This window comes from Drosophila bipectinata, chromosome XR (assembly GCF_030179905.1).
Source record: "Drosophila bipectinata strain 14024-0381.07 chromosome XR, DbipHiC1v2, whole genome shotgun sequence".
Classification (NCBI taxonomy): Eukaryota; Metazoa; Arthropoda; class Insecta; order Diptera; family Drosophilidae; genus Drosophila; species Drosophila bipectinata.
Genome location: NC_091735.1, coordinates 9302944 through 9313631, shown reverse-complemented (window position 1 = coordinate 9313631; position 10688 = coordinate 9302944). Strand labels below are relative to the sequence as shown.

Below are 10688 nucleotides of genomic sequence, written 5' to 3'. Positions count from 1 at the left end.
TATTTTAATATATTGTCGCGGATCGATTATCGATAGTTTAGTATTAAGTATTATTATTGAAATCTGGTATTGTGCCCTCATGAAGAGATTGGGCACACTAGGTAGATAATTGGTGAATTTGGTGGTGAATTTGTCGTCGAAAGCCATGGAGTGTGGGAGGTTATACTGCGGTAATGTTTATTATTATTATTAGCATCTTTTCTATAACTTGTACTTCCACTAGAATAAAACATACATATATACACGGAGCTACATTGGTGTTTTAAGGCGGGTTGCCCCATCGCCGCCGTATGTTTAAGGCAACTCCCACCCGAGCGACGACAGAAGCTTTTATTCGCAGTCAGGCGACTGGCGACTTGGATCTGGAGTAGCACCCTGGTGAGAGGGTTGATCTTGCGCAGACAGCGCAAAGTGCATGATGCAGCATTCGCCCAGAAGGAGTCCTCGACTAAACGAGAGAGAGGATATCGTGACGCAAATGGATGGCAGCGTATTGGTTCCGCAACCGAGCGCAGGGACGCCGCAAGATGGCGGCCGAAGCAGTAAAGCGCCGGTGTCATCTGCTCAGCCGGCAGCATCTGGAGCCGCCAACAAACCGAAGGTGGCCGACCTCTTGGAGAGGATCGCCGAGCTGGAGAAGGAGTTGAAACGCGCTCGCAGCAGTAACGTGCAGCGCACTGACCCCGTTATGTCGAGTGAGGTTGGGGTAGGTCAGCAACCGCCATTTGCAACCGGCCTGACCGTACCTAACCCAACCCAGCTGGAGAAGGAATTGGAACGAGCTCGCAGCAGTAACGCGGAGCGCACTGACCCCGTTGTGTCGAGTGAGGTTGGGGTAGGTCAGCAACCGCCATTTGCAACCGGCCTGACCGTACCTAACCCAACAAGTGCCTTTCATATGGCGTCAGGGAGACTGCCATCTTGGAGCGGATCCCAAACGGTACCGTGTACTAGGACTACTCACGCATCGCCATTTTTCGCTACCGGCACTACGGTTCCAGCGCATGGCTTCGGGCTACACAACGAAGCGGCCGGCGGAACATCAGTACGAGCGCCTTCTCCTGGATACGGTGTTGGGCGACGAGTATTGGAGGAAATGCAAGCTGGGCCCCACGAAAGCTTCCTGAGCTGCCTACGTTTGGAGGGAAGCCAGAGGATTGGCCCATCTTCTATTGCGCGTTTACGGAAACGACGCAAGCATATGGTTGTACGGACTTGGAGAACAACCAAAGGCTACTGAAGGCGTTAAAGGATGACGCGCGTGAGACGGTCAAGGCGCTGTTGATTCACCCCAGCAATGCGAATGCAGCGATGGAGCAGCTGCGTTTCAGATATGGACGACCAGAGCAACTAATACGCAGCCAGCTCAACAGCCTTCGAGATGTGCCCGCAATTTCGGAACACAATTTAGGAAAGCTCGTCGCATACGCCCACACATGTGAGTAACCTCAAGGCCTTCTTGCAGTCGGCGAAGGCAGAGCAGCACCTGGGTAACCCTACCCTGATGGAAGACCTTGTGGCCAAGCTCCCGATAAGCAAACGAGTGGAGTGGGCAAGGCACGCTTTAACTATTCAGCCCTTTCCGACTATTGTGGATTTTAGTTCGTGGTTGATGGAACTAGCGAACGTGGTCTGCATGGTGGCGGACATTGATGGAAAGGAGCCAAGGCGTCGATTGCTTCATGCCAGCATCGACCATGAGCAGGACGAGCAACAGGAGAGCTGCCTCAGGAATTGTCCAATATGCGAAGGCCTTGGACAACATGCAGTTTGGGACTGTCAAAGATTTATTGAAGCCACGATTACAGACAGGTGGTGGCTCGCAAGAAGACATCGCTTGTGCTTCATGTGCTTGCAAAGCGGGCATATGACTGGATCGTGCGCTACGTCAGGAGAGTGCCCCATGAATGGATGCAGGAGGAAGCATCACCGTCTTCTTCATGAGGCAAGCAATGAAGGCTTCAGGAGATCGCCACAGCGAGGCGGCCATTGGAGAAGCTACAACCGGGACCGACAGGCAGTCGAACCTAGGGAAAGCGTCCGGTTCAATGAAGGAGCAGCGTCATCCGTGGATGCTCCTGCGACGCCGGAAAGGAATTTGAGCTGTGTCGACGAGGACCGAGAACGACTACTGTTCCGTATATTGCCGGTGACGCTATACGGAGGTGGGAAGCAGGTGGATACGTACGCTCTCCTGGACGAAGGTTCTTCGGTGACGATGATCGACAAAGAGCTGGTTGCAGAGCTAGGCGTACAAGGAGTACGTCGTCAGCTGAACATTCAATGGTTCGGAGGCATGGCCGCAAGAGAGCCGTCGAACGTGGTACGTCTGCAGATTAGTGAAGCAGGCAACTCTTCCCGACATGTGCTGAGAAACGTGTATGCCGTTCCGAAACTGAGTTTGCCGATGCAGAGCCTGCACAGAAGAGATGTCAGGAGCGTGAACAAGTACGCTCGATTACCGATGAAGCCCTACGAAAATGCAGTGCCGAAGCTACTTATTGGATTGGATCATGGGCATTTAGGATTGCCATTGAGAACGAGACGCTTCGCCAGAGAGGGACCGTACGCCGCCGCAACCGCATTAGGATGGGTCGTTTTTGGGCCTGTAGAAGGACGACGAGACACGCCATCACCGCACCCTTGTCTGCTAGCCACGTCGTTGGATAATAATGTGGAACGGATCGTCGAGGACTACTTCGAGATCGAGAACTTCGGTGTGAAGGCGGCGCCAGCGGCCGCAGCCAGCGACGACGTGAGGGCTCAGAAGATCTTGGAGGACACTACGGTGCGAGTTGGCCGCCGATACCAGACGGGATTACTGTGGAAAACGGATAACATCGTGCTGCCTCGTAGTTATGATATGGCGTATAATAGGTTGGTCAATATCGAAAAGAAAATAAAGCGAGATGGGCAGTTCGCCCAAGAGTACTCACGGATTATCAATGATTACGTCGTCAAGGGATACGCTCGGCGTCTGGAGCGACAGGAGATCGCTATGGGAGGCGATAGGATATGGTACTTGCCACATTTTGGAGTGGAGAATCCCAACAAGCCAGGAAAGATTCGATTGGTATTCGATGCAGCGGCACGAGTTGGAGAAGTATCGCTGAATTCTGCGCTGAGCAAGGGGCCGCAACACTATAAGGCCTTGGCATCTATCCTCTTCCATTTTAGAGAAGGTGCTGTCGGAGTCTGCAGTGACATTAAGGAAATGTTTCACCAGGTGCTGATCCGACCCGAAGATAGATGTGCGCAACGATTTCTGTGGAGAGATGGGGATAACCAACGAGACCACGACGTTTATGAAATGTGCGTGATGACCTTTGGAGCCCCATGCTCACCGAGTGCGGCTCATCACGTGAAGACAGCGAATTCCAAGCGATTCCAGGATTCGGATCCCAGAGCAGTCAAGGCCATCGAGGACTACCACTACGTGGATGACTACGTGGACAGCTTCGCCACAGAGAGGGAAGCTATCGAAGTATCTACTAGAGTAAAGGAGATACATGCAGAAGGCGGTTTTGAGCTTTGCAAGTTTTCGTCTAGTTCGCCTACAGTAGAGAGGATGCTCGGACCCAGTGACCACGCCCAGAGTATTGGATGGGGTGAAGCCGAGCAAAAGATTTTGGGAATGCGGTGGCAGCCAGCCACGGACGACTTCAGGTTTCGAGTGAAGTACCGAAAAGTTGCCCCCATCGTATCCGATGGGAAGAGAATTGCCACAAAAAGGGAATTCTTGAGTATGGTCATGTCAACGTTTGACCCCTTGGGATTTCTGTGTTGCCTAATGGTAACAGCGAAGTTGCTGTTGCGAGAAGTCTGGAGAAAGAGGATCTCATGGGACGAGCCACTACCGGCTGAGATGTACAACGCCTTTATGGATTGGCGTAAGGAAATGGATAAAGTGGAAAACTTTCGGAGCCCACGTCACTATTTTGGATCTGGACTGGTGAAGACTATCGAGATGCACGTTTTCGTGGATGCGAGTCAGTCGGCATTCGCGGCAGTGGTCTACTGGAGAATCACGTATGAGGACGGCGACGTGCAAGTGAAGTTCGTGTGCGCAAAGACAAAGTGTGCACCTATGCGAACGATGACGATTCCACGGTTGGAGCTGCAGGCAGCAGTTCTAGGAACGAGATTGATGGACACAGTCAGGCAGGACCATAGTGTTCCCATTGCAGAGATTGTGCTATGGACGGATTCAAAGACAGTGCTGCGTTGGATTGGCAGCACGCACAGGCGCTACAAACAGTTCGTAGGGAACAGAGTGGCTGAGATTCTGGAGTCAACGAAGGTGGCCCAATGGAGATGGCTACCGTCCGCCGACAACGTGGCGGATGATGCGACTCGGGCGCAACGCAGCGTAGACCTGAGCGAGGAGTCACGCTGGTTAAAAGGACCGGCATTCCTGAGGAGATCACCGAGTTGCTGGCCGGGAAGCGCACCTACCGACGAAGCGGACGCAGAAGATGAAGAGGAAATGCCGAGTGAGTTTATGCTCGTTGGCACGAGTGACACGTTTATATCCTTGCAGAGATTCTCAAGCTACAGGCGATTGTTGAGGACTACGGCCTGGGTCCTAAGGTTCACACGTCGATGCCGTGGACAACGAGACGAGCTTGAGAACTACGGCCTCACTGCAGCTGAGTGTGAAGCAGCTGAGGACTGGTTAGTCCGTATAGCACACCGTGAGGCGTTCCCCGACGAGATGCAGGCCGCCGAGAATGGCCTGGATGTCGCTAAAGGAAGCGACAAATGTGGACTGGCGCCATACCTAGATGGCAATGGAGTCCTGCGAGCGTATGGCAGGATTGATGCGGCGCTATGTTTGCCGTACAGCGCCAGGAGGCCTGTGATCCTCTCCCACCGACACGGTCTCACGGAGATGATTGTGCACGATGCCCATGTGAGGATGAAGCATCAAAACGTGGATGCTACGATGACGGAAATCCGGACCAGGTTCTGCATTACGAGCCTGCGGAGAGTGCTTCGCAATGTGATCTCGGGATGCAGCGAGTGTAAGCTGAACAGAGTACGACCGATGGCGCCGATTATGGGACCTCTGCCAGAGGATCGTTTGGAGGCCTATGGCTGGCCGTTTAAGAGCACGGGCCTCGATTACTTTGGACCACTGCTAGTGACCGTTGCTCGGCACCAAGAGAAACGATGGGTGGCCTTGTTTACATGCCTGACGACCAGGGCGATCCACTTGGAACTAGCACATGACCTGTTTACGGACTCCTGCGTAATTGCGATCAGGAACTTCATCTGCCGTCGAGGGCCTGTACATAGACTGCGCAGCGACAACGGCAAGAACTTCGTTGGAGCTGACAGGGAGGCCAAGAGATTTGCGGAGATCTTCGAGCCCGAGAGGATCCAGTCGGAGCTGTCAAGTAAGGGCATTGAATGGATCTTCAATTGCCCAGCGAACCCTTCAGAGGGTGGAGTCTGGGAGCGAATGGTGCAGTGCGTGAAGAGGGTGCTGCATCAAACAGTGAAGGAAGTGGCGCCGAAGGAGCACGTAATGAGGAGTTTCCCGATAGAGGCGGAGAACATTGTTAACTCTCGTCCGCTCACCCATTTGCCAGTGAGTGCGGACCAGGAAGCCCCTCTTACGCCAAACGATCTTCTCAAGGGAGCAGCTTGCCCACCGGATACACCCGGCCTGAATGGAGGCCTCATTAAGGAAGGAGCTACGCGAAAGCAGTGGCGCGTGGCAAGGATGCTGAGGGACCGTTTCTGGAAAAGGTGGGTCTTGGAGTACCTTCCCACGCTGACACGGAGAGAGAAGTGGTGCCGCAGAGAGAAGCCGATTCAACGAGGAGACATCGTCTTCGTTTGCGATCCAGCCGTTCCGCGTCGAGACTGGCGGAAAGGCGTCGTGGAGGAGGCCTTTACTGGAACGGATGGTGAGGTCAGACGAGCCCGCGTTAGGATCATGGATGGAGATCGGACTCGCTGGATAATGCGCCCCGCTTCAAAGTTGGCGGCTTTGGATTTGAGTGAAGGGGTTCTTCACGGAGGTGGGGATGTCGCGGATCGATTATCGATAGTTTAGTATTAAGTATTATTATTGAAATTTGGTATTGTGCCCTCATGAAGAGATTGGGCACACTAGGTAGATAATTGGTAAATTTGGTGGTGAATTTGTCGTCGAAAGCCATGGAGTGTGGGAGGTTATACTGCGGTAATGTTTATTATTATTATTAGCATCTTTTTTATAACTTGTACTTCCACTAGAATAAAACATACATATATACACGGAGCTACATTGGTGCTTTAAGGCGGGTTGCCCCATCGCCGCCGTATGTTTAAGGCAACTCCCACCCGAGCGACGACATATATCTTAATATATCTTATATAATATATTTAATGTAATATAAATTTGAATATTACTATCTTATATTACATTATATATCTTTAACATCTTTAACATAATTCAAAAAATAGTTTATATTAGTATAGTTTAGTATATACAGTACAGCTTAGTTTAGTATATATACATATAAAGCATCATAATGTAAAAGGAAATGTAGAAAGCGAAATACTAGGATGGCATGTCCAGTAGTATATTATTATAAGCACAATGCCAAAAATATACAGAGCTATTATGAAAATTGATATGTGTAAGGAAAAAAACAGCACGCAAGCTACAATATTTTCAAAAGAGCAAAATGAAAGATAAAATACATATTTGTACTTTGTAGGAGTGTCCTTAACAGAAGTAAAAATAAATAGATACACTATTCCAAAGCATGCACAGTACAGACAGTTCATAAGTCGCGAGTCCGCTATTGTAGGGGAGTCCACAGCAAAAATTATACAAACGCAGACGAAAACATGAGCGGCACACACAACCAAAGTGGCTTTTGGAAATAAACTTGCTAAGCAAGCAATGCACAGTGTTCTCGAAGCTGCGAATACATTTTTTTAAGAAAAATACCTAAAGACATGCATTACCAAAATCTACTCACTAGTTAGGCAAAGCAGAAAAGCAAATTGAATGAGACGGCCCTTTGATTCAATGTCGCGCTTGTCGAATTGAACCAATCTATTCGATCTGTTGTATGATTGTATGCCCCATGCAATGCTACTGAAGTATACGACAAAGGTGGCCAGTCGAAAGTCTGGAAAAGGAGAATAATACATTATAATTACTCGAAAAATGCCTTAATGCTATCAAAAAATTACACATGCCAACACAATTCATATTTCCTCCACGCATAAATTTACTTGCTCTTTAGTTCAGAAAATAAATAGATCAAATTGTATTATATATGGAATTATTAAGGCCGTCTAATTGCGTTGACCAGCATATTTTGTTCGATGTTGTATTACATGACAAGTCATTCATTGACCACAAAACTATGACAAGCTGCAAAATCTTTTGGGGTGCGGATTCCAAGAACGAATCAAACAGTCTGATGAAGCCAACATTGCACTCCTCAGAAATCAACTTTTGGTACAATCTGGAATAAAGTTTTTTAGTTCAGACAGACTGAGTATTAATATTAAGGGGGGACATCTGAGTAGAGTTTTGAAAAAATCGAAAATTTTTTTTTTCGCTTAAAAAATTCTTTTCGGTCTTAAAAATAACATATCAAAAGATAGAGTCCGGCCAAAGTGTCTAAGTGTCGAAATTTTCCATTCTGCGGCGATGCCTCACAGGTATATCCCACAGTACTTAAAACTTTAAACGCGTTTTTCTCGAAACCACTTTTTTTGAGTTGGCCGAACACATAACTCGAACCACTCTAAACCTATCGATCTAATTTTGACAGTATACTCAGAATACCTATGTCTATCGACACACGTAGGTTTTTTTTGTATTTTGCTTACTTTTTTTTTTATCAACAATTTTGTGACGTTTTTTGTTCGTGAAAATTGAAAATTTTGTTCAATCACTCACTATTTTGCAAAAAATCAATATATCGAAAAAATCCTACGTGTGTCGATAGCCGTTGAGATACAGAAACTAACCAACCTTGATTTTTTGTTCTAGATAAAAAATTAGGGAAGTTAGGTGTTCGGCCATGGACCCCCTTTAAAAAAATAGGGCCTACGAATAAGGGCTGCAGGGCCGCCATTTTGTTTTCGATTTGTTAAAAAAAAATTTTATTGTGTAGTTCAAATATAAAGTAATAAAACCCCATTTAAAAATTTTCGATTAGCTGTTTTTATTTGGCCAAAAAAAATTCCAGAAAATCCGTTTTTTTTCGCCTGTTACTCAGATGTCCCCCCTTAAAAAAGGAACAAAAACAAACATTATTCGTTAACATTATTATTCCTTATACTTATTTAATATGTAAAAAAGCTATTATAAAATATACTTTTTATAATAGTTTTTTTTTCTATGCCTGATAAGATTGTTGATCACATTCCAAACTACTTACATTTTTAGAACTTAAACGTACTGTCGCATTAGAAATGGCCAGTAACTAATAGTCAAAAACTGTCGAACTATCGCTACATCATTTTCAAAGTGAAAATTCTAAAAAATAATATTATATTAAAAATAAACAAAAGGAAAGCTAACTTCAGGCGGATCCGAAGTTGATATACCAGTTAAAACAGTATATATATCGCAAACATCGGATATAGTTGGCCGATCCTTATGAGAATATTATAATAAAACCAATTTTTACCATACAAAATCTAAAAAAAAAGTCCCAAGCTTCTATCATCAAAAACACCAGAGTTGGTATTTTCACCAAATACCATTTACAATCGTTATATGGCCGCTACAAGGTATATTCAGCCGATCGTTATAAAATTAGTTCGGATCAACTGACCAAAAATAGAATCTGTACAAAGTTCCAACTTTTTATCTTCAAAACACGAAAGTAGGGTAATTTCCGGTAGGTATATGGCAGCTATTGGATATAGTCGGCCGATTCAATTTGGTATGTCATATTATTTTGCCAAAAATAGCATTCATGCAAAATCCAACTACTCTGAAAAAACCTAAAATCTCGAACTCTGAAAACACCAAAGTTAAAGCATAGACATGTTTTTTTTTTACAAAAAGTTTTAGCTCTGGTATGGATTGTCAGCAAAAAAATTTGTTACATACTTTGACGCTTGGGCAAAAAAACAACGGCAGCCCCCCTACTTCCCCCTACAGCTATACTTTCGATTTAGACGGGAAGGAGATTAAAAAGTATATAACTCCTCCAAAAGTTGGTTTGTGGGTGTAGATTAGACATTGATACAGTTTTGCATCAAAAAAAGTTAAAGTTTCTTTAAAATTTTTGTCACTTTGTGAATTGCAAATTTCTGTAGCGCCAGTGAAGGAAGGGTCTTTGAAAGACTTTTGATCCCAAACTATTTTTTTTGTTGATTTATATCTGAAAAACAAATTTTTTCCAATCAGCCGATTTGTAGTCTCATATACATATATGATAATAAATTATAGAACTATCAGACTCGAGCTAGACTCGTATGGTATCCTTGAAGATCAAGTTTGTGTCAATGTTTCGCGACGCCGCCCAAAATTTGTTGCTGACAATCCATATATGTAAATCCATATATATAAAGGATATATCCTTTTTTATCTCAATAACGAACTGAAAACGTCAAAAGCTGCATGACAGGATACGTCTGATAGTATGGTACATTTTTTGCAAAACTTAGATAACTCCACAACAGGTTCTAATTAACGCAAAATAGTCTGTTCAATTTATGTCACTCGATTAGTAAATGAAAGATATTAATATATATATGTATATACATATGTATATATATATATAGATATATATATGTCCATGTATATAAATTTATCTATAGAAGTACGAAACGGTAGAGTCCACAGACGATTAACTTACATTATCTCCCCCTCACGGTCGCCAGCCTCCTTGATATTTTTGAGTTTCCTTGTATAATAGAAAGCATAACCATCTCGGAACAGATAAGCGAGTACAACGTTTAAAAAAACGCCTTGGTCGAGGATGCGTTTCTGTATTGATATACTGGCCTTTGAGCTGAAACTTTGAGTTAGGTCTAAGCAGGTTTCTAATTTTACGAGCGCTTACATGTGTATATATATGAGCGATGTAATGACCATGGACACAACGATTGACCCTACTGTCCAGGCACTAAAGGCATAAAATTCGCTTACCCAGTACTTGTATGCCAATATCAAATTCATAATAATAGAAGCGAATCGCAACCCAATAGAGGCTGCGATTATAGCCAAATTCAGGTTTCCAACTGTCTCCATTGTGTTAACTTATTAAATGCTCAACGAAATTAACATAAACGGAAACAATTTTTTTTTAGCTTTGCATTGCCTAATACATTAGCTATGAATAAGGCTATTTCTGAAACTGATCAACATCACCGACAGTGTTGCCAGGTCAAAGCATTCAAAAGTAAAAATGAAGTCTAGATGGACACAACTGTTTTTAAGCCATGGGAGTGAGCGTGATGCAAATACATATAGTACTCAGATCGACAAAAACTGTTTTTCAGCTATGGAAGTGAGCGAGAGGCAAATAGGTGAAAAACTCTTTTTGACAGGGTCTTTTCGCCACATCGTACTCAGATTAAAATAAAATACCAAAAATTTACATGGGGATGCCAACCAGCACCAAAAAGGTTTTAAAGGTCTCTAGCGAAAAGATTAAAAATGTTTATATTTCATCCCGTTTGAAAGGTCCGTGATACACATGCAATCCATTTTT

The 10688-nt window shown here is 44.9% G+C and overlaps 2 protein-coding genes across 6 annotated transcripts; one reads left to right on the top strand and one right to left on the bottom strand.

The window, feature by feature from the left end:
• Positions 1-55: 55 nt before the first annotated feature.
• LOC108125516 (uncharacterized) lies at positions 56-6759 on the top strand. Of its 2 annotated transcripts, XM_070282941.1 has the most exons (3): positions 56-170; positions 224-6193; positions 6247-6759. In XM_070282941.1, exon 2 carries the CDS (start codon positions 1505-1507, stop codon positions 6062-6064), a length of 4560 nt encoding a protein of 1519 aa, XP_070139042.1. In that variant the 5' UTR covers positions 56-170; positions 224-1504; the 3' UTR covers positions 6065-6193; positions 6247-6759. The 2 variants fall into 2 exon arrangements, with proteins under 2 accessions (XP_070139042.1, XP_070139043.1); XM_070282942.1 differs by having other exon boundaries at positions 56-6193.
• LOC108133628 (XK-related protein 6) lies at positions 6182-10422 on the bottom strand. 4 transcript variants are annotated; one of them, XM_017253629.3, is made up of 5 exons: positions 10038-10394; positions 9831-9992; positions 7345-7475; positions 6981-7133; positions 6182-6920 (listed from the first exon to the last, which is right to left on the bottom strand). In XM_017253629.3, exons 1-5 carry the CDS (start codon positions 10223-10225, stop codon positions 6520-6522), a joined length of 1035 nt encoding a protein of 344 aa, XP_017109118.2. In that variant the 5' UTR covers positions 10226-10394; the 3' UTR covers positions 6182-6519. The 4 variants fall into 4 exon arrangements, with proteins under 4 accessions (XP_017109118.2, XP_017109119.2, XP_017109120.2 ...); XM_017253630.3 differs by having other exon boundaries at positions 9831-9986; positions 10038-10386; XM_017253631.3 differs by lacking the exon at positions 6182-6920 and having other exon boundaries at positions 6973-7133; positions 10038-10411.
• Between the last annotated feature and the right edge of the window lie 266 nt (positions 10423-10688).

Coding starts and splice junctions, on each gene's coding strand:
- LOC108125516 (XM_070282941.1), top strand. CDS start 1,505: ATGGAAGACCTTGTGGCCAAGCTCCCGATAAGCAAACGAGTGGAGTGG.
- LOC108133628 (XM_017253629.3), bottom strand. CDS start 10,225: ATGGAGACAGTTGGAAACCTGAATTTGGCTATAATCGCAGCCTCTATT. Junction 7,476..9,830: donor GACCGTGAGGGGGAGATAAT/GTAAGTTAATCG, acceptor ACTTTATTCCAG/ATTGTACCAAAAGTTGATTT. Junction 7,134..7,344: donor GTCAATGAATGACTTGTCAT/GTAATACAACAT, acceptor CTCCTTTTCCAG/ACTTTCGACTGGCCACCTTT.